At 40.3% G+C, this 23,616-nt stretch overlaps 1 protein-coding gene across 1 annotated transcript in view; it reads right to left on the bottom strand.

The window, feature by feature from the left end:
• SCN5A (sodium voltage-gated channel alpha subunit 5) overlaps window positions 1–23,616 on the bottom strand; it is a 175,155-nt gene that overhangs the window by 132,054 nt on the left and 19,485 nt on the right. Inside the window, exons 6-7 of the mRNA XM_066201302.1 lie at window positions 18,846–19,076; window positions 5,231–5,294 (exon numbers count right to left, since the gene is read on the bottom strand). Of these exons, the coding sequence (XP_066057399.1) occupies window positions 5,231–5,294; window positions 18,846–19,076 (295 nt within the window). The remainder of the gene's footprint in view (window positions 1–5,230; window positions 5,295–18,845; window positions 19,077–23,616) is intronic.

A 23,616-nucleotide genomic window follows, 5' to 3' on the forward strand; every position in this document is an offset into this window, starting at 1 on the left:
TCTTGTTGTTCCTGAAGTAGATTTACTGGCTGCTTTTTCCTTCCTGTTCACTGGTCTTTTTTGGTAATATCAGTACAGACATGATGCAAATGTGCTTTCATCGTCAGTACGATCTTGTAGACTATTCCTGCCCATGAGCTGAATACACAGGACATATCATGTGTAAGGGAAAAAAAAATAAAAATTAAGCAGTCTGACCTTGAGATCCAAAGGGGACACAACTGACTTAAAACATGTACACTTTCCTGAAAAGCCAGCTCCTTGTAATTTGCAAATTAAAAAGTGAACAGAAAGAATTGAAGTTTCTCTTTTGCGTCAGTTTGTTTACTTTGTACATTGACAGCATCTTGTCTCTTCCTCCTAATGGACAAATTTCCTCGCTGTTTCTGTTGCTCAAGCAAACCTTCAGGCAGGAGGGGAAATAAAAACAGCAGCCTAAGCACAGCGGAAAAACCATCTCTGTGAAATTACAGCAGGATGAAAGTGGAAATGCTTTAGAGCTGAAATGCATCTTCATTTCTCACAGATAACTCCATGCTGCTGCAGCCCCCATAAAAGTATCTCTGGGGAATGAGGGGACTCTGCAGTGCTGATCACCTCACCAAAGTGAATGGTTAAATGTCACCAAGAAGGGACAAGCTGGAACTGCACAGGAGGGTTGGTGTGGCCTGACAGGGACATGTTCCACTCTGGGAATCTGCTCTGGTGGTGGTGGCATCCAGCAGGGTGCCTCATTGGATCTGAAGGTGGGACCAGGAGGGCAGACACACAGGATGTGTGTGTATATATATATATATATATATTTACAGGAAGGGTGTGGTGGTGCCTGCTGTCACCTGCTGCTCTGCAGCCTTCACAAAACGTGCTTCACTTGATGCCAGGACTTGATTTCACTAAGGAAAGAGCAGTTTCCACCTAAGATCTCCCAAATATTTGATCAGCGTACTGGATCTTTACTGCACCTTCCTTGAGGCTGAAACAAGGTGTCCAGCATTGGATAAGATATATACTAGGGATTAAATTGAAAAGCAAATTCACAGAATTAGTAATCCATTTTAAAAATCAGACTCTCTGAGTTTTCTCCATTTATTTTAAACAAATCAAATAGAAAAAGCTGAAATTGCAAAGAGAAACAATTTGTGCATACCCCAGTGCAGCCATGTCCAAAAGAACTACGAAGTTTAATTTCCAAATGCATCTTAAAAAACATCAACAACTGCAAATACACTATTTTTGGGGGTCTTTTTTGTTAAGAGAGTGTTACTGTTAGCACTGCTCCCAGTGTGACCAATCTGTGACACACAGAGTGAAGCATTTTTCTATCAGTGCAGTTTCCTGAATGTGCTTGTCAAACACCAAGCACGTGTCACTTTGAGCCAAAGAATATCTTTGATCAAAATCATTTGATTTTCTCTCTTCTCCAAAAGTTACTTCTTGCTTCTGTTGTGCTCTGTTCCTTGTAAGCACAGAGCAAATTCTTGCAGTACATCAAGGGGGAAAATGCAGTTGGATAAACAAAATGAAAAGCAACCAAAAAAGTTCTGTTTGATTAAGTGAAGAAAAGTCAAATTTCACGTATCAAGAAAGTTTCTGAGGCATCACATGGGAAACCCCACAGACAGATTAGCCCTTGTGTGCTTGAGAAATTTGCCATCTCTCTGACATTCCTACTATGTCTGGATTTTTAAAGTACATTCTTGAGGTTGCTTGAGCACATCTAAAAATGCAAATAAATGGGCTTTTTTCTAGCCTCTGCCAGGTCAAGTACTAGAGACATGTTTGCTGCAGCTGAGTGACATACATCTATTCAAATCCCTTCTGAACTGGAATCAATATCAGCTAGATCCATTACCTCCTGCTTTATTGGCAGCTTGGGTCCTTGTTCAGAAAACAGTCCCTCCCAGTAATGTAATAAAGCTCCCACCTTGGAGATAATTAGATTGCCTGTGATATAGAATCCACTGATGATCATTTCCCTGCTGATTTTGGCTTTCTACTCCAGCTCAGGTTGCAGTCTCCATCACTACATGCTCTTACATTAGATCACTTGAGTCTCATCACCCAGCAATTGCCATAGCAGATTTATTTGGATTTTTTTTTTTACTCTTCCATAATAACAGCAACCAGACAAACCTCAGAGTGTCATTAACATGCTTTTAAAAATGCACTGAAATGGCTTTTTCAATTACCTCAAGATTTAATATCCTGGCCACAACACAGATATCCCTCACTCTAACAAGAAATACTTCCAGGAGAGAACACATGACACTGCCCTTCCCAGAATTTCCTTTGGGTCCTCAGTGTATCCCAGAGGCAGATGAATTCAAACTTGTGAGCAAAAGCACATTCCACAAATACTATGAGCATCAGTTATGGTCTTTCCAGCTGTTTTTCCTTACCACACATTCCTGATGTCTTGATGGGTTCCCAATTCAAGAGACCTCACTTGCAATGAATTTCATTACTAATAAATGAGGGAACCACAACCTCATGCATCTACTTCCTCTAAAGTCCCTTCCCTTGCTCCTGTGGTGAAACCTGCCCCAGAAGGTCCCAGGCGTGCAGATTTTGGTTTGCTGTTGAACACTCTTGCTCTTGGCTCCAATCATTGAAGGGTGAGAGAAAACAAATCCACCTGTTAGATACGTCTGCCTGTAAATGATGCTGTCCCCATCCCAACAGGTGGGAATACACGACTTTTCACATCCCCTGGGGCCTGAAGATCATCTTTCTAATTATCTTCATGTCTTTAAACACTGGCAGTGGATGACTGGCAGCAGCTCTGTGCAATGTATAGCACAGAGTATAGTGCATGAGAAAACACTTGCTAATCCTGAGCTAAAAACCCCAGTGTAGTAGGAATATTTATTCCCCATTTTTAGTCATTTAAGCTCAAACCTTCCCCAGTGGTGTCACTCTGATTCTTGAGCCTTCGATGATGTTTACATATTTCTAGTGGAGTCTCTCACAAATGTAACATAAACAAGTAGATTGTTTTCATACCAGTCTGTAATGGACTGGTGAACTGACCACTAGGGTCAGAAAGGTGTTCCTCTCATCTACCAATCCTGGATCAAACTCCAAATTCTATTTAAATCCCAAATCATAATAAACTTTCTCTTTCTCTGCTCACCTCTGAACCTGACTGAGTGTGGTCCTTTCGTGTCCCTACCGGTGTCACAGTGGTATTAAACACTTAACTAAAACAGCAGAAGGCTGAAGAAGAAAGAACCGAGGCATAAAGGGAAAGTTGGTTTCCCTTGGTGTCACAAACACTGACAGTTTTGATGTATTTATCAAAACAAGTACAAGAACACTCGGTTTGAAGGTGTCATTTTCATCCTCTAATACTCAAGAGCTGCAAGTTCTCCCCTGGCTGTTTCGGCTGTAACTCTCTCATGGGCACAGTGTCTTCACCAGAGGTTTTCTCCAATCATGGCTTTTTGCTGCAATTTATTAACTTTCATGGGAAGACAAGACAGTGGGTTTCCTTATTAGCCTTGCTACAAACTAACCCTTAAATCCACGCAGGCTTCCAATATATAAATAGTCCATGGATTTTGGATTGGTATTTAACTTCCCACAAGTTGAACAATTCCAAAGCAGTAGATATCAACTCTTTCAGCATTGCCTATGAGCTTTCCACCAGCACAGCTCAGGTCATCAGAAAGAACAATGAATATTCCATGACACACAAAATATTGCTGCCATGCAAAGCACTTGTTTTTCCCAGTAAAACACTTAAAAAAAGTTTCCCCTGTTGGTTTGCAAAGGCAAGGTTTCCCAGCACAATGGAGATTGCCAAATCCTGGGATTCCCGGGAAACATCCCAATAGTCTTGGAGTTCTGCCTGAGCCTGGATAAACACAATGTATTACAATCAACAAAGGCCTTAATTAATGGATGCTGACATTGTACCTCCCGAGGAACAAACAAAGGGGAAAGCATGGCCCTCTGCCCAAGCATCTTAGAGTCTAACTCAGGCTGGCAATACGGATCAGACACACCAGGCCTGCAGAGGGAAGGCTGACACTGAGCTTTCCCTTTGTCTTATGTCAATACAGATACAGGCAGTGCCAGCAGAAAACATCTCTCCCTGGGACCTGAGGGCTTTTCTTGCCTTTCTGTCCACTAGCAAGTTCAGATTTTATTTTCCCTTCATCTCCCTGCTGCTTCCCTGCACACACACGTCTCTTTTCTCATTAAATTCCTCTTAAATGAAACTTTTTTTTTTTTTTTTGGTAGTCATCCACATTTGGTTCTACCAGCTCAGAGTATGTCCCTCCAGAAGCAGATCATCTCATCTCCTCCCCTCTCTTGGCCTAAGACACTAAGACACCCACCTCCCTGGTTCAAATGCTCTCACATATTTGGGTCAAAACCTCTCCTGTTCCATACTCCAAGGTATTTTCCACCTTTTCCTACAATTCCTAACAGCCTGCAATCTTTGCATGGCCTATAATTTCCTCTGCCCACAGAAGATACCATCTCTTTCCATCCTGTCTGAACTCCTCCACTTCCATCAAGATCATGAGAATCTGTCAGATAAAATCACACTCCCTGACAGTGCAGTTGGACTCTGGGGATGGGATGCAGGAGAAACCACTGGCATCTATAGACGGCAGGGCCATGAATAAAGTCCTTCATGCAGAGGATGTTAGTACACCCCTGGATCTCTTCACTGTCTACACAATCAGAATATGAAATACATGTAGTCTACAAGCAAATCAAGTGCAAATGCAGATCGCAATTCAAACCTGAGTACCTTCCCACTTCCAAAACATGCTATTTTTGGGACATTTGTTGATTTGTTTATCTTCCTTTGCCAAAAGCCAGGAATTCATCATCAGTTTAAATCCCTCCAGGTTTTCTGTTTCCATTCCTGTTTCATTTCCATTAAAATACTCTCCACTCAGCCAAAACCTTACTTAGTTTTCACTATTTTTTTACTGATAAATTCGAATGCATTGAAAAAGAACTGTAATAAGGCCCCTAAAGATTTTAAACCTGAGTAAGTGACACACAGAAACTTCTCTTCCCTGCAGTTGAGAAAATTGTATTACTATGCACAGTATTGTCATAATCCTCTCTACTATTATGCCTAGACAGAAGGAAGTAGAAATATCTACTTCATGCTGGTGAAAAGTGAGCAGAACTAGAGGAAAATGTAATAATAATAATAAAGGCAACAAAACCACACCAGAAGTGAAGATATTTTTAAAGTACTTACCCAGCATCAGTGCTGTTGCCACACAGTAACACATCCTCTGTACCATTTTTTATGAAATAGTTCACTGCAATATAAATACAGAAATGGCTTTTTAATAAACACATTCTGGGGATGATAACATTCAAAAATATCATTCAGGAACCAGCATATTCAATTGGGATGGCAACTGAGAGATGAATGGCACACTTTTGCTTTGTTTTGCTAATTTTAAGTTCTATAAATTGGAAATATATATATATATATATTTTCTAATCTCTGTAAGCACTTGCTGTTTGCATTCCGAATCTGACCAGTTGAATAAGCTGACAACGGGCTGTAGGTAATGTATTTAGGAAATTCTATCCAGCCACGTCCCTCTGTTCAAACCAAGAACATTGTTACTAAATTCTGTAAATGAAACCAAACCATATGCTAGCCTGTAACTTTTAGTCTCTGCACTGGTGAGACACATATTAATTGAAGTTTGTGGCAGAAATTACTGAGTCATAGGTTAAAAATGTAACCATCTATAACTCAGAATGTAATAATATTAACAAAGCAGCCCACTCCCTCAGTCTGGTGGATTCTGCTCAGCATAGAAAACACACGGCATAAAGAAAAAGAAACTAAATAACACCCTGTTAAAGATCAAACAAACAAGGAAGTATTCACAAAGACAAATATTTATCACTGCAGTCATCTGTAATGGCATTGGAGAGAGACAGACACTTCTCAAGGGAGCCTCAGAGGACCACGCTAAATTTGAGTGCTGTGGATCATCCCCAGGTTGACTATCAATAAGGCTTAAGGAAATTAGCATCTCCAGGCTAATAAGAGACTTTACATACACACAAGTCTAACATGCAGAGTAACAGAACAGAAGGACAATTTCTTCTCAAAAGGATAATTAAAATCAGTGTTCCGGAGGGAGCGTGAAGAAAAGATGTTCTAAGGAGCAGCTCTAAAACCTGGATGGTGGCAGGAAAGAACAGATAGAAGCACTGCTCTAGAAACATTAGAAATGCAGAACAGAGGTGTGCAGCTCACTGAGGAAGGGTAAACAATCTGGTGTGCTTTGCTGCAGCAGAGAGGAAGTGATCCCCTCTTGACCAAGATGTGATGGTGGCAGCCTTGCCTGGTAAAGCTTTGTGAGCAGAGGAGCCTCTGCAGATGCTGCTCACAAAAGGTTCTCCAGTCCAGGCTAACCCCCTGTTGTGAAATGTTTTAAAAATCAAGAGTGACAGCTTATCCAGGCGGGCTATGCCGAGAATGCTCAATGGCTCAACCCCTGAACAGATGTGCTGTGGCTTTCCCAGTGAGCTGTGAGCAGTGGAAAAGCCCTGCTCTGCTGCATGCCAAGAGGGAATTACTGCTCAGGAGCTTGTGGTTACAGGGGCACGTGGTGGTGTTCACAAGTTCCCAGAGCACAGATCCTGCTCAGATTGGATGCTTTTCCACTTCGTCTGGCCACGTGGGCTTTCTACAGAAACACCTTGTGTGACAGCAGCACTCGGGACTGAGCGTGGTTGAGGACTGGGGATCAATCTCCACAGAAGAGGGAAAGATGCCATGTCTGCATCACCTTCCACCCTCCAGTTCTGCTGGGCAAGGACTTGTGCTTTTCTCAGGACAAGCGGCATCTTATTTGGGATGCACAGAGTCAGTGACACAAACACACCATTTTCTCTCTGAGCTAGATGGTCTTTAAGGTCCTATCCAACACAAACCATTCCATGATTCTATGATTCCAGGTTTGATTGAAATTCTGGAGCACAGTGTTGGTTGAAAACCAAAACAACACCTCCTCATCAGCCAAATCAGGGGATAAGAACAGAGTCTGAGCACGGGATTAAGGAGGACAAGGATTCTCTGTGTGCAAACAAGAAATCTGAAATCTTGAGAACAGACAAAATTCTGTTGTCTGCTGTTGACTTCAGCATTTAAATTTCTAAAAGAGATAAGCATTTCTAAAACTTAAGCATTCACATTTCTTTGGCAGGTGCCAAAGAACCCCATGAAATGCAGGCTGAGGAACTGGTGTGTAGGTGCTGCTGGGAGGGCACATCTTCACCATGGGGTCTGTGCAAGGGAGTGCCACAGCCACTGTGGCATAGGAAATTGATAATTTTATTTCATAATAATTTAGTATTTCATAATAATTAATAAACAAAGCCACTGTGACAAACCTCAGGCTGTGGAAGAGGAAGGGGAGAGCTCCCTATTCACCACTGATAAATGAAAGGGGGATTAGAGCTTTATACCCAAGGAGACAAATTGCTGTATTATCAAAAATGTGCACAACAATCAATCATTCCTTCAAAGCCCATTGGTTTGGGTTTCAGTCAAGCCTGCTGGGCAATCAGAGAGCTGCAAGAAGCAAACAGGCATCACTCTTGCTTTAAAGAATGAACAGCCTTGGTACCATATTAACTCATGGCCTCAGCTTCCCATCAGTTAGCTCTAGTGTGGGCAAAGAACTAGGAACTCCTTTTTCATGCAGAGCAGGATTTTCTGTCTGAAAACTGCTCAAAACGAGCAACACCACCTGAAAACACAATGATTTTTCATTGCCTTGGAAGACTGCAATTAATTTTTGTTTTGTTTTCCACTGAAAAATTTCAGCTGGTGAGTGGGAAAAAAACCAAAACCCTCTATTTTAGGTGTTTACTTTTGTTATTTTTTTAAAATTTTTGAAGTAACATTAAGACAAAACCATCTTATTTGTAGCACCTGTATGTGTGTACAAAAACTTTATGCAATGCACCATTCTTTCCAAAGGCAATGTTAATTTTTTTTTTTCTACCAGCTTTACTAAAAGGTTGATGTCACAGTCATAGGGTACATGTTGCTTTTTAGGAATTTTTCTACAAGAATTTCCAGAGAAAGGTAACTACATGGTCATACTAAAAGAAGTAAAAATGGTCAGAATAACAAGGTTCCTTCAAGTCCATGTTCTGCCTCCTACACTTCTCAAAGCAAATAACACTGGCCATAATTTTAAGGTCACTATATGCAAGAGGGGAAAACCACAAATTTTCCACATCTATTCCTGCAATATCTTCCTCCCAAAGTCAGTTCCTCATCATTTTGTCTGTTTAATTCTACCCTTGTTCTGATTTCTCAATGCAGGTTCCTGCATTGCTCCCTCCCACACCAGGTGATTGTAACAGAGTAAACATACATCATGCCTCCACTTGTCAAATTAACAGGGGAAAAAATAAAGGCCAACTTCTTAAAAAAAAAAAATCCAATTAAAAATATGCTCCAGCTTTTGCTTTCCACACCTCTATCACACAACTAAGCATAAAGCCAGTAGGGTACATGGACTGCAGGGTAGAGACCTTCCTCATTTCTGTGTGAAGGAAAATTTTCCCATTCAGAAAACTAAGAAACGTTGAAGTCAGCTTAGAAAACACAGCTTCTGCCTCCAGTTTCTGCTCCTCCTTTGAAGGCCCTACTGAAATGTTACTTTGACTCGCCTTACAGCAAATTAATTCCAATTAAAAATAAACCCACCACAACAACCCTATACATTATCACACTTGCATAAAGAGCAACATTCAAATATCATTAGTCACTGCCCAGAGAAGAGTCCTCTGGCTGACTTTCTAACAAAAACTTCACAGAGGTGTCTGTTATCTCAGACTATTTATTGCAGCCACACGGGCACTCGCTGCTTGGAGACTTTCTCACTGCACTGGGGTTGGCACAGAGCACGGACAGCCACCCAACGCCCCCATTCCAAATTTAAAATGCAGTTCAGAAAGCTCCATCTCCTCACTGTTGTGATACAAGGCACAGAAAGGAAACAGACAACACCCCCTCCTCGCCCTTTCGCCCACCGCTTTGCCTCCTGGTAATACACGATAATTAAAAGGAATCCTTGCTGCACTTGCTGTGTGCACACTGTGTCACACACGGCGAAGCCTCTAATAAATGAAATTGAGTTTGGAGATGAAAAACATGCCTCACAAAAGCCATGGAACAGGCTGTATTAAGGGTGTTATTAGGGGAGAAGGCTTGGGAAAAAAAATATGGCGCTGCCAGTTAGGTTTTCCTGGCTAAAAAGGGTTGCAAATAATTATAATAATAATTTACTCTCCTGTTGTTCTGCCCATGGCAGGAGATCTGGCTCTCCTTTGCTGTCCCCTGGCATTTGCTGCTGCTGCACCTTCTGCTGAGTTTCAGAGGCTCTTGGGTGCTCTCCTCTCCCTGCTTCTCATCCTCCCTCTTTCCCTGGGAAATCCCTTCTAGCCCAGCTCTCTGCTGCCTCCAAACCCTGTAACCACGAGGGAGGACATTTCCTGAACTACAGTTCAAAAAGGAACAGGAGGAGTTATGGCCAAGATGATTAGGTGGGTAGAGGGAGCCGAGATCAAGGGGACAAACTTTATGTACAGCATTGGCAACTGCATGACTTTGTGGTAAACACAACCTGGAATTCTGGGCATGAGTTGTCCTGCAGGAGATATGGAGGGGCTGGGAGGAGGTTGTAGAAAATCATACAACCAGCTGGTGAGAGGAAAGTGGTCTCCTTCAGTTTGAGTCTCTCTGGTAGGCTTCTGTTAGTGCTTCCCTAGACAAGTCAGAGAAACAATTTTCCTGCCAGGCTCAGCAGTTGCCACAGCACAGAAAATGTCTCCAATTTTGACAGGACAGCTTCTTCCCCCTTTGTGAAAAAGCCACTAAAAATATCAATCAAGCCCTCTTGAGCTAGATGGCTCCCGTGCACTAGGAAGAGGCTCTGAAAGCCTCAGAGATCCACAGTACCTGTTTGTGCTGCTCACATGGTCTGAGGGAACAAAAAAGCACATCAGGAGAGGAGTAAAAACACATCAGGAGCTTTTGGAGATGTGCACCAGAGGAGAGCAGAGAATTTAGATGCTGTCAAATTGGCTTGGGGACCTTGCCAAGCCCAGGAGCATCCCCAGGAAGACAAGACAGTAGACAATGACTAGCAATAAATACACATGCTGGCTTTTAAACATCTTCAGATAATCTCCTTCAATGCCTCTGTGCCTCACCAGTCACTCAGACCCACACTCTTAGGGCTGTAGAGTACATAGCATGCAACTAAAAGCATATTTAGTACCACTTGTTTAGACATATGCTCCACATGAATAGGCAGGAAAGTGCTGAAGTGTGCTCTCTGGAAGTTTTGTAGAGGTTTTTGCGTTTTGTGGAATTTTTTCATATGTTCCACACAAAAGAATTAAAATCAAGAGCTGTTTCAAAGGTCAAATGCATTTGTGATTACAGACAAATGATGGACAAACAGAAAAAAAAAACCCACCCAACTTCTGCACTTACTGTGATAAAGAAAACAAATAAATTGGATCAAAAAATGGCAGAGAGACAGAAATCATAGGTTTAGATGAGAAGTCAGTATGCAGGACGTCTGTGGGCTAATGGAGGGCTGCACCTGCACTTCTTTGTTACATTTATAAGTACAAGGGAAAGAGAGGGTGAGCAGAGAGGTAACAACATCTCCTATACACAGTATTTATCAGGTGAATAAAGTCTGAGGCATGGACTGAATGAGGAACACTAGAGACACCTACTCCACTAAAAAAAAAATGGAGAGGAGAAATACAAAGTGGAATATTAAGTTGTCAGAAAGTGAAGTAAAGCAGAGAAGAAAACCTCACCTATTCCTAACCTTGTCAGTCCTTAAATTCCCTGTATTAGTTCAAATAAGAGAGATGGATTCTTTTTTTTGGTTTCTTTTTTTTTTTTGGTAGGGTTCCTTAGTCAACACTTTTATGTAATAGAAAGTTATGATCAGAGAAAAGTGTAATATTGATATACAGGAGGGCCATGCTGGGGTAACATATAGGAAAGAGTTGATGGACAGTGGCTTGTTTTTATCAGTTCTGTTTAATAACTTTTCCAATGACCTGAACAAACGGATCAAGTGCAGCCTCAGTCAAATTGCAGATGACAGCAAGCTGGGTGGGAGTGTTGATCTCCTGGAGGGCAAGAAAGGCTCCTCACTCTTTACAACTCCCTGACAAGAGCGTGCAGCCAGGTCAGGGCTGGTCTCTTCTTCCAGGCAACAAGTGATGATAGGACTGGAAGAAATCACCTCAAGCTGCCCATGAGGAGGTTTGGATTGGATATTAGGAAATACTTCCTCATTGGAAGGGATTTCAGTACCAGGCATTGGAACAGGCTGTCTGGGGAGGTGGTGGAGTCACCATCCCCACAGGTGTTTAAAAGACGTGCGGATGTCACACTTGGGGACAGGGTTTATTGGTGGACTTGGCAGTGCTGGGGTAATGGTTGGACTTGATGGTCTTAAAAGTCTTTTCCAACCTAAATGACTCAATGATCCAGAGGAAAGACCACTTTCAATGCTTTCAACAGGGTACCTGCCAGACTGGAAAGTACTGAGAAGGGAATGTGAATGACTGGGAAAATTTAAGACCAGCAATGGAAAAAATGGGCATCTTTTATCCTAGAAAAAAAGGTGACTATCACAGTTAAAAAATAGCATGTATTCTGGAAAAGGAGAACAGAGAGCTTTGTGTGCTCCTAGTGACAAGAATGTGATAACAGTGTTTTTTGCCTTAAGAAAATGGAAGGGGAAAAAGAAAAGAAGAATTCTCAAAACCAAAGATAAAGGAAATATTTTTCACTATATTTCCCATTTGAACTCCTGAAGTTGCTGCTGCAGGCTGCCTCTGTGGACAAAACATTCAAAGAAAGATTTGTTGCCTGTGTAGATAAGGATATCCTGAGTTACAACAGTTAATGTTAATAGAAAATTAGAAAAAATATCTATACTTTGAGCTCTACTAATCGTTTTCTGGAGCAAATGGGGCTGTTTGGTGCCACAGAGAGATGCTGCTCTGGGTATGCCAAGGCCAGATTGAGCCTGGGAATTCCCATATTTTATCTTCACTACACTTGGGGCAATCCAGCACTGCAGAATTTTAATAGGAGAAAATATATCTTTACTTTTTCCTTAAAACCAGTGCAATAAGAGCAAGCAACAATGCAAGTTATTCTCTGCTCACAGTGCACCTGGGCTGAGTTCTCAGAGGTAAAAGCAGATGATTCCTCTTGCCTTTGCAATGCACTTTATTGCTGAACCTGAAGCATGGAGCAGTCCATGGATTGGCCTTAATGGGCACACAGAAAGTCCTTTTAAATGCACATCACTGTTCAAGTCAGGTGATGTTTTAATTCCGTAGCTTATGAACAACTTGAAGGTGCAGGAAAACTGAAAATATTTAGCCTGAGTTTTCTGTGGCAGATCTTTCCTCAAGTAGATCTCTCCTTTGTATCAGTGATGAGAACAAAAGGTGTAACTGAGGTAGAAATCCTCATGTTTCACAAAATATTTCAAATATTTACAATATAAGAACTTCATCTTTCACCACAAGGCTGAAAAAAATCATCCTGGATGGTCAGGAAGAGACTGTATTGGATTCAGCATTATCAATTCCTATGTTTTTCTGATCCTTGCACTTTTGATGAGGCTTTCTTTTTCTATTTAGCTTAAAAAATTAAAGTGCACAGGTACAATACCCATGTTAACAACACATCAGAGCATTAAGTTTTGAGCATTGATGAAGCTATTTATCAAAAGACCCACAGCACTTGAACAAAGCCACAATATTTACAGTTAAAGTAGAGTAATGTCAATAGATTCCATGCTGACAAGCACCATCTGAAAGCCCAGAGAGGTTCCTTGTTTTAATCACTGGTTCATATACGATCATACATAATAAAACACCCATGCCAGTCCCAACTTGATTTATTGCTTCTCTCTTTCCTCCCACCTCCATAATTATTCATCAAACACTCCCTGTCTTCTATTACCACCTCAGACAACGCCTCGAACACTTCAGCTCTCCCCAAACTGGCTACATTTATTATCTGTCTTGGACAAAATTCTTTTCTCTACAGTTCCCATGTGAATTCAGAGTATCTGTTCATAGAGCTCCATTTCAGTGGTTCTGGAAACAAAAATTTTTCCATCAGGCAGAGATAACAATCAGGCACAGAGCTTAGAGAAGATACCCACAGCCTCATCTACATGCAGACATACACTTCTGTATATTCACTGATCTGTGCCTCAGCATCTGTTCCATACAAGCCTTTGATCCCTTCTCAAGTGCTCAAGAAGACCACAATTTGGATGGGTATCCCCAAAACTTCACATACTCGATACATCTTTTTAAATATAGCACCTGAAGCAGACCTAAGTCTTCCAAGTCTAACTGCAGGTGACAAAAAAAAAAATTAATCTTGATCTGGATTTTTTCTTTTAAAAGGTGTTTTGTTTTTTCCCCACATCACTGTTAAACACACAATTTGACTCCAGAAGACGAGAAAAATCACTGCCATGAAGTGAATGCCAGAAACTACTCTACAAGAAAAAGTTACAACCCTGAAATACCTCTTTTAAGCTATAAAAATAGTAGCTGATTCCTCCCACTAAATGGCTCATAAAGCTTGAGCATTCATTTATTTTACTTGTTTGTTTTTGGGGTTTTTTTGTCAATTCCTTGGACAGGAATATCTAATGGAAATTACAGGGTTGCTCTTTTTTATCTTAAAAGATTCTGATTTTGAGGGAAAACATATATAAAACACTTTGAAATCAAGACTCTTTCAGAGTGTCTTAAACAAGATATTTAGTCTAAAGAAAAAGAAAATGCTGAGGTTTAAGACTATCATTCCATAAGTGACTTTATAATTTAATTACAAGTTTTAAGGTCCTTCTCTAAAGCATTTTTTCTTATGCTTTCAGTCCTTACATTAAGCTCTGCTCAACAAAAGGACTCAGATTTCTACTTACTGACTAGTCAATAATCCATTTTCATAATGGAATACATAAATGACATTAAAGATTCTAAAATCATCAGCTACATGAATCAGCTACACTCAGTCCATGGGTACATCTCTAAGCCAGTGACATATCTGACATCCTATAGCTTTTAATCCGTTCTAACTTGCACATTCATGAAGCTTCACTTCATCAAATAAGTCTTTAATTTAAACACCACACCCCAAGACAGGCTTTCAAGACTGTTATTTGGAGCTGTTTTCCTAGAAATCTTTACAAGAGTTGAAATTAGGCTTAGAGTTTTTTAGTCAGATGGTATTTCTAAACTATTAGCTCCCCTAATGATAAACAACAGCTCAATGACTTCGATATTGATATATTGATCTCATAATTTTCATAGTGCTGTGGATGTAAACTATCATTATTTTCAACCTTTTTTTCCCCTCTTATTTAATTTTTACATACAATCACTGCTGCATCTAAAACTCTAGTCTTCCAGGTTTGTTATTATTAATGTCTAAAAATAATCCTCCTTGGGCTTATTGATCGCAATCTCTTATCAAATCTAGAACTGCAGGTAGGAAAATAATTACCTATCAGTAGTCACCATTTTCCCAGATGAATGATTGTAATTTTACCACCGGCACTTGACATGAAGAATTTTTTACCCTGATTTTATCTGATGCTCAGCTGTCCCTCATCCCACAATCCATTCATTCAAAGAGAAAAAGAAAAGTTGTGCAGAGGAAACTGGGAGACCTGATGAGCTATTTCTCCCTTAATCTTCATTTTTTTTCCCCTCTCTAGGTTGCAGTGGTAAGCATTACTCATTGGAGACAAAGCCAGAATGGAATAATTTTTCTGACAAGCCTTCTTCCTAGAGGTTGCTGTTTAAATTTTGAGCCATTCATATGGGTGGAAAGAACATAAAAATTCTCTTGTTCATCCTGAAGAGAGGTGCCCAGCTAAAGGTAGATTTTAGATCTTCATCTCCACTGTGAGTTGAGGAAAGACTAAAAATTTGTCTCATCTTGTCTTGACTGCTGTGCCCAGTAATTAAGCTGACACATAGAGGAACCCATAGCAACTTAGCAGAAGTTTCTTTCACAGAATTAAGCTTTTAATCACATTGCCAAGAAACTTCCCATCCTGACAGTGTGATCAGGAATATTCGCTGACACTTTTGTTCTAGGACTTTGTATTTCCGTGTTTAGTGGACCTGAATAGCAGCCAATTTGACTTTTCTCACAGGATCTCCATGCTTATAATTTTGCCTCTTTTGTCCAAGTTTACCTGGCACTTCCTCCAGCTGCAGAAGCCATTGAAATTATGGCAAGAAGAGGCAAAATGTTGGGTGGAGAGGTAGAAATTCCATACGGGATTGAGTGTATGATCATGTCATGGCAGACGGAGGGGAAAACCCAACAATTCTCAATAACATTAGCAACCTTGCAATGCAGGATTGACAAGATTTATAGAAAAAAGGCTTTTCTTGAAGACACTGGTAGAACAGGAAAGTACCCATGAGTCTTGAGTATGGAGTTAAGGGAAGGAGTTCCAGAAATCTGGGGTTAATTCCTCAGGAATCAACCAAAAATAAAGAGCTACCACATAACTGTGGTCAAGCTAGTGATGACACAAAGTTTACAAACTGACTTTTCCCCTGTATATAAAACCAAAATGGGAGGATCGAGAAGACAGATGAGAAAAAAAATTCCTGCCTGGAGGCTGAATGCAGATAAGGAAAGATTACAGAACTTTGTCCAGATATGAAGTTTTGAATGAAAAAGCAGACCTGGAGCCACCCCAGGCCATCCCAGATGACTGTCCCAGAGACACAACCAAAATATTCCCTGTGGAAACTGCCCCCAGCACACAGTCATCTCAAACTAAAAAGGGCTTTGAAAGACTCAAAACTGAGTTCTTATCTTTCTTCACACTTCTAAATGACTAAATCTCTCAACTATTTCCTGTGCAGCACTGAGAAATTCTTCCCTCTATTACCCTTTTAAGGGGTTTTACTGATTTCTGTTTTTTCATTCATGCAAAAAAACTGTTTTAAGGCACAGGAGGAAGATAATGCCATTTCAGAGGTTCCATGCTGCCCTTTAAAATACTAAAAACATTCTTAAAGAATCCAAAGCAAATTTTTGCTCTTCAAGAAGAGCAGAACTGTCACATAGCCCCATTTTAATTCCCTATTTTGGTGTCCTGATGAAAAGAATTAAGAACTTTTCCAATTTTAGATTTCAGTGGTTTTTCTTTACATCCTCGTTTTTTCTCTAAAGTATTATGGATCTCTGACAGTACTTCAGGTTTCTGTTTTTTGATTTTTTTAGATTAGTATCCCTGGTCCAAACTAAATGACTCAGCCACACTGGTTTTGAAATCTCCAAACAGCTCTTGTAATTGTCTGTGTTCCTTTTGAGTGAACTCTACTATCTCAACATGTTGGCCAATTTTCTTCTCTAGGTCTTCTCCAGAGCAAACACTGACACAATTCTGTTTCTTAATATATTCCTCTTTTTATCTAATTTGGTCTGCCTACACTTTAATCTAACTGTATGTATTGCTTAATTCCCTGCAGTACTTGAAATTTGGACTGTTATTAAATTGTGGTCAGTGCCTCTCCTTTAAACGGTCACTTCATTTCACCATAATACTTATGCAAAATGAAACACAAAGCACTATCCCATCTAGTCACAAAATGAGCCAGTCTTTCCATTTCTGAATCACTTTAGTGCACCAGTAAACATTCAATGAAAATCCTACTTAATATTGTTTTCTCTTGGCTAATAGCTAAGCCTCCTTCTTCAGCATTTTGAGGACGGATTCATTGTTCTTATTCAGAGGTCACTACCATTTTCTTATAAATCTACTCCTCTTCTAGGTCTTCAGAGGCCTGCTGCATTGCCTCAACACTTTCACTATTTAAATAATTTCTGTCTATCCAAAGTAAGTGACAACTGTTTGCCATAATACACTATGTCTTTATTTTCACATGTTATGAAAAGAGTAATTGATATTATTACTACTTCCTTGTAATGCCACATGGTCAAAATTTAATTCACTTTAATCCATTATCTCACCAAGTTGGTTATCTTTGTAATAGGTAAATCTCTAGTGATATTAACTATATTTTCGTGACCCTGTTAACCATTGCTGGATTTCCTATACAGATTTCTGGGAGTGTCTGCCCTCCTCCCCGTATCAGGACTACATAAATAAACTTGTTCATGGTATGCTGGAGCAGCTGTACAATTCCTCACATTTAAAGCAGTGCTGCAGCTGGCCCTGACATTATCTGTATTTTAATAGACTATCCTGTATCACAATTACCCTACTGCCATTTCCAGAGAGCCAGGCTATCTTCATGGCTCCATTTCTTCCTTTCACCTTTCTTGCAGGGCTTTATGCTTCCAGCCATCACGGTTTTATCCCTCAATACCTCAGTGAGAGAGGGAAAGCAGCACCTCACACAGCTCTCAGTTATCTGCGGGCAGAGGAGCCCTGAAGTGCCTTAATCCACCACAGGTGCACAAATCTTTATCTTGTTGATCTTTATCTCTAATGATCTTTACTAGCTCCTCACTGGAAGTAGGGGTAACATGGATGGGATAACACTTCAGAAGGTTCCACGTCATCCAGCAAAAGTCTAAGAGCTCTTTCCCCTTTCAGCTGATAAGGGGCTCTGATAAGGGGCACTGAGAGGACACACAACCTGATGGTCAGGGCCAGCTCCAAAGACAACCCTCACTCAGCCAGAGCTTTGTGACCTGTCCTTCCTTAATGCTGCATCAACCGCATCGTGCCTTAAAGACACCCCTGGTGAGCTTTTTATTCCTTGACAGAAACCCTCTTAACACCACTGCTTCCAGGGTTCTCAGACCACAGGGAGAGGAACTGGACAGAAAGGCCAGAAGTCACCAGTGGGGAAAGGAGGGACGGCCCCTGGCTGAATCCCTGGGTCGACAGAGCCCTGGGTCGAGCCAGGCAACCCCCACGAGTCAGATTTGGGGTTTTTATAGTGCAGGTGGCTGCAGATGTAGGACTGTAGGGTCTACAGAGCCAGAGCAGAGTTACCCCATGACACTATGACACTGCCTCTCAACCAAAAATCTGGTTAATGAGTTGATTCTGTGGTTCATTTTTCTCCTCAAAAGAAATAAAATACAAAAGGTCACTGGTCAGGAGTTTGTAGAGGATGGCCCGACCCAAATAATTAATTAGGCCCAAACAGCAAAAAATTTCCTTAAAACAATTCTCTTGGGATTTTTCAGATTAATAAAGACTGAATTGCTTTGCTTTACCTTTCAAATTTTTTTAAGGCTATTAACTCAAATTTTGAAGTTTTTCTATAGCAAAAGAGATATAAATTGTCTTCAAAGAAACAGCATGCAAACCAGACCCACACATGCAGAGTTGAAATTTTCATGTGATTGCTCAATTCCAGAAAAAAGAAATTTAAAAATATATAAGACACCCTAAAACTGTGAAAATCATCAGTGAGGCAACTAGGACTTCTTAGAAAAGCACCAAAAGTATTTTCAGCATGAACTGTGAAGGCACCATAGGGATTCAGACAAAGCTACCTAGGTCTTTCAAAACCACACTGACATCATGATGAGCCAGTAGTCACATTTTGCTGATTCACATACAGATCTTCGTCAATAAAATTGGGGAAAAAAAAAAGACAAAAAAGTCCCCAAACAAAAAACCAGAAAAAACCCAAACAAACAAAAAAACCCAAAAAACCCTCCCCAAACCCAGAACAAACAAACAAAAAACCCCAAACCTCAAATGACCAGAAACCACATTAGAGGGGAAAGAGGAGCTTACCTGGATCACTAAGAAATTCCTCTGAGTTGTTCCACATCCTACCATCCAAGTACAAGGAGCCATTGGTGAAGTTATACATGGTGTAATTCCTGACACATTTGTGTCTCAAGTTTCCCATGAAGAGCTGGAGGCCTATGAGGGCAAAGACACTCAAGCAGAAAACGGTCAGGATCATCACATCTGCAAGTTTCTTAACAGACTGGATAAGTGCCCCTACAATGGTCTTCAGCCCTAGGGAGATAAAAGCCGAGAGTTTATAGACTGAGAGACGGAAATATGTCTGCAGACAGCTGCTTTTCATGATGAAAACCTCCATGGGAAGGGGAATCTGGAGGGCTTGGAGTGTTTGCAACTGGATGTCAGAAACGAGAGACAAGTGATCACTATGAATGTGTGGTTTGGCCTGCATTTGGACCAAAGTCCTGGAATTGCACAAACACTGATTTAAAAATGGAGGGGAAGAACGGGATGGAGGACCGCGAGATACAAAACTATCCATGGATAAAGAAAATATGGAATGTGTTTTATATTTTCATGGAGCTGCAGTAAAGGTGGTAAAGCCTAAATCCCATTGAATTTTGAGAAGGTGAATTGTTTTTAAATCACTCAGGTGATTCTGATAACTTTATCCCTCACATAAACAGATGAAGAGGTATGGAAATGCTGTTTATTCCCTGATTATTTTTACATATTTTAGTGCCAAATCCAACATGCTGTCCTCATATGAATAATTCCTCTGCCTTCAATTCATTTGCTTAAGACAACAAGAATTCGGGATTAGAAAAAAAGCCAAATACAGGCAATCAAATAGACGCAGTGGAAATTATTTGAGTAAAACAACCTAAGGCTCCAACACTACCTGGGCAAAGTTAATAATTTTATAATATGCTGCCAAAGTAGATAAATCCTCCCATTGCATAACACCAAAGACTTGGGTCAGACAAATTAGCTTCTCTTTTTATTATTTCAGCCTGTAACACTAGCTTCAGTTTATTCTTCCATAAATATTCAAATACAAATAATTCTACAGTTTTCTCAAGTGATAGTTCTTGCTTTTGAAGTGTTCCTGGAGATCAGCACTGTTTGAGCTGATTGAATATTACATGATTACAACAGAAAACCCCATTCCTTTTTAAAAAAAGACCCTTCTCTTCTAAGCTGGTGTGCTGTAGCTGGACATGAATATCAGCTGCACATTGGTGGCAATTTTGTCATTTCTTTCCTATTTATATTTAATTAATCCTGGTAAGTAGTAATAAGAGCTTCTGATAATCCATGTCACCAGTATGGCAGCAATAAGAGAAATTGATTTAAATAGAAAAAAAGAAAATGCAAAGAGGAAACAGGAGGAATTCTCCTGGGCAATATTCAGAAGCACATTGATTTGCTCACTGAATATGATCATACACATTAAATCTCAGTTCCTTGGAATTCCACCCCAAGAGTTTGGCAGCCACAAAGGCTGAGCTAGTGCTGCGTAATTGGCAATAATGTGAAAATGTACTTCAGGACTCATAGGAATGCAAAATTCGCTTTAGGCTTTGCTTAAAAATCCCTGGTTAGAGTGAGGGGAAACCAGGGTTTCTCAGATGAGGATGAGCTGCTGGAATGGCCAACAGGTGCAGAACTCCCTGCATCCAGCAGCCTAAAATACTCGACTCCTGCATTAGGATATTGCTAATCTGTGAATGAAATTAACATCTGTAAAACGGCCCATTTAACCAAAAAGGCACTGATCCATCAGGTGGGGGGAGCTTTCCCCACTAAATTCTTTGTTTGCCTCTCTAAAATTAGTTTGTGGCATGGTAAAGAGGGTGAGGTTAGACAGCTCCCTGCTTTGTTCAAAAATAAAGCATAAATTATTGCAGGACAAACATTAGGCAAAAGCTGGATTTTCATGCTACCTCTCCTCCTCACCAGAAAGAGATTTTAAAAATTAGGTCAATTCTACTCAGGTACTTAAAAAAAAAGGCTGACTTTGAATTTTTGAACCCATCTGTAGGCTTGGATACCTATTTTCATGCCTAAAAAAATTGAAACATCTTCTGTTAATCTAGTCTTGAGTAAATTTTTTTACCTGAATGGGAAGTAGTTTTAGATGAAGGCCAATTCTGAAAGGATTTCTGGGGTATCACCCTTGCCCAGCATTATAAGACCTTTAAAACACAAGTCTTACACAAGTACTGAGGTGAGGAAAAAATTTGGAAATTAACTAGAATTTTAAAAATTTCAATTCTAATATTCTGAAATATTTACAGTGATTCTTATTATTAGTTGTCCTTTGAATGCACAGATGTTGCTTCACTGAAGTTGGTGGAACTTGGGACATCCAAATGCAAACTGAGTCTTAAGGAAAGGAAAAAATGCCACAAATTCTTTTACTGCCACACTCCCTTTGAAATCCCTGCAGAACATTTATTTGTTTGTAATACAAATATTAATCTTACTCACATGGGCAACGACAATGGAAGTCCTAAAGTGAATAGGGATAGTACCAGGGAAAAAACCCTACAAAATTCTAGCCACCAATAAAGACTATCTGTTTTCAGCATCAGGCCTCAGTATTGCCGATTTCAAGGTCATTTCATGAAACATGTTTTTCCCAGATGAGTTATTGGAGTTTTAAATAGAATAGCAATTCTATACTCTCAGTTTTACAAGTCCATTCCTTGCAGGTATCAAATAATTTCTTTATGAGAGGGTTTTCTGCTTTACTTCCCTTTTAATTTTTTTTTTCACAGCTTACAAGCCTCTGAACAATTTAAGAAGATGATGCTTTAGTAGTACAGTTTTTGTAATTAAAGACCATTTAAAAATAACTTGCACTCTGCCTCCTGGACCTTTGTTAAAACTTTCCAGGAAAACCATTTGGAGAGTGTCATACTTACAGCTGAACTGTTTTTTCTTACTCTTTAAAACCAAAATTCTCTCAGAAAATTAAGTAGTATCCATCAAGGTGGTTGACACAACTCAGTGCCAAGGCTGAGGAAAATATTTACTCTGTTGATCATTTAAACTATCTGTTCCTCTAAAATGGAAGGCCTGGGGGAAATTAAGGACAGCCAGGACCTCTTTCAGGTGCTCTGCATCTCTCTGATTCAATCCCATGTTTTGTAAAGGCAATGCTAGATGTATTCAATTTTAGAGCATGGTTAAATCTTCTGGATAAATAATCCTTCTTTGAAATAGTGCCAATGAGAGCACTGCAATATGGCTTAATAGAAGATGCTATTTATGGGGCATTAAAGGCATTTATTTAATTCTTGCAAGTCAAACATCAAACCAGGCAGCATGCAGGAAAAAACCCGAGGATCTGATCCAAAGCTGAGTAACATCTACACCCGTTAATGACAATGGGTCTATAGATTACTCCCTGTGGAGTAAATCAATAACAGGCTTTTTCTGAATCACTGACTTCTTTCCACACTTCTGGGCCAAATCCTGCTTGCATGACATGAAAAAACCACGCGATCCAAAAATCAGTGGAATGGGAGCAGTATAGGTAGCCTGACATCTGCAGAGAGCAAGAAGAATTTGGCCCAAACTTTCCTGTTAAGGCAGGTAGAAATTATCACATTCAGAGGTTAATCAAATAATCATTTTTTCAAATGCAAATCGGAAACCATAGAAAATGCAAGCGACACCAAACAATGAGAAATGGCAAGATCCCAAAACACCATCCATTCCTTATGCGAGATGTGAGGAAGTATTAGCATAACTCAGTATGACATCCATACCAGATGTTGGCAATCACCTACAGAACATCAGACACGTTCACGCAGAGTCTGGAAACAAGCGGGAAGAAGAGGAAAAATAAAAAACCAAGAAGGGTGACTTGCAGCAGGATTGTCCTCATTGAGCCCATTCCTTTCCCTGAGGATACACCTGTGTCCTGTAAATATCTGCATGAGTCACATGAGTGTAGGGAGAGAAGGGCTCACTCTTGATGAGTCTATTTTGTCATTAGTTACTGAGACACGGGGCAGCAAGGAGTTTAACAATGTGTTGGCAAACTTGAATTGGTGTCAGCATTCCTGCAGTCTAGTTTTGTGTGGAAAAGTGACCGACAGGACAGTCTCCAAGGAAAAACACAAATATGCCATATATTTCTCACCTCTGGGATAGTTACTTCTTGAGTTAAGTGATTTACCCACCAAAAGGGTGACATTTATCTCTCTGTAGCAGGAGTTCAGTGAGGCTGAAGCAGTGAACGGAGCTCAGTCTCCTCCACACAGTCTTAATTCTTGTTCTCCGAGCTCTGTTCTGGCTATCACAGAGGCACTGGATAACATTCACAGCACTATTTATAGCCTTTAGTCTCACACTAACTTAAATGGGAGCTGGATCAGGCCCCAAAGTGCCTTGGCCCAATTTTCTATGAGGTCACCTTTCCCCGGGATCCTGTCATTTTGTGTGAATGTCCGTGGTGTACATGCCTGTTCCAGAAAGAGCAGGGGAGCTTCTCTGGATACAGCTGGATACAGGCAGCTTACAAAATCCTGGGGATGATGATGATGGCCTGCTTTTTGTGGTCTTTTGATGGAGAGGGTGTACCTCAGGGTTTATATTAGCTCAATTAGTGCTTATCAAAAAGATCGGTGATTTCCATGAGGATAAAACATGATTCAAGACCCTCTGCTGTTCCTATAGGGTCCACTGGGATTTGGATTCTCTGGTAATGGGATGCTAATGGGAGACAAATGAATGGCTACACTGGGTTGTTCTGCTGCTGACCATGGTTCCTATCTGGCTAGAAAAACAAATGAATCCA

This window comes from Chamaea fasciata, unplaced genomic scaffold (assembly GCF_029207755.1).
Source record: "Chamaea fasciata isolate MVZ Bird 193981 ecotype frontalis unplaced genomic scaffold, bChaFas1.0.hap1 SCAF_1, whole genome shotgun sequence".
Classification (NCBI taxonomy): domain Eukaryota; kingdom Metazoa; phylum Chordata; class Aves; order Passeriformes; family Sylviidae; genus Chamaea; species Chamaea fasciata.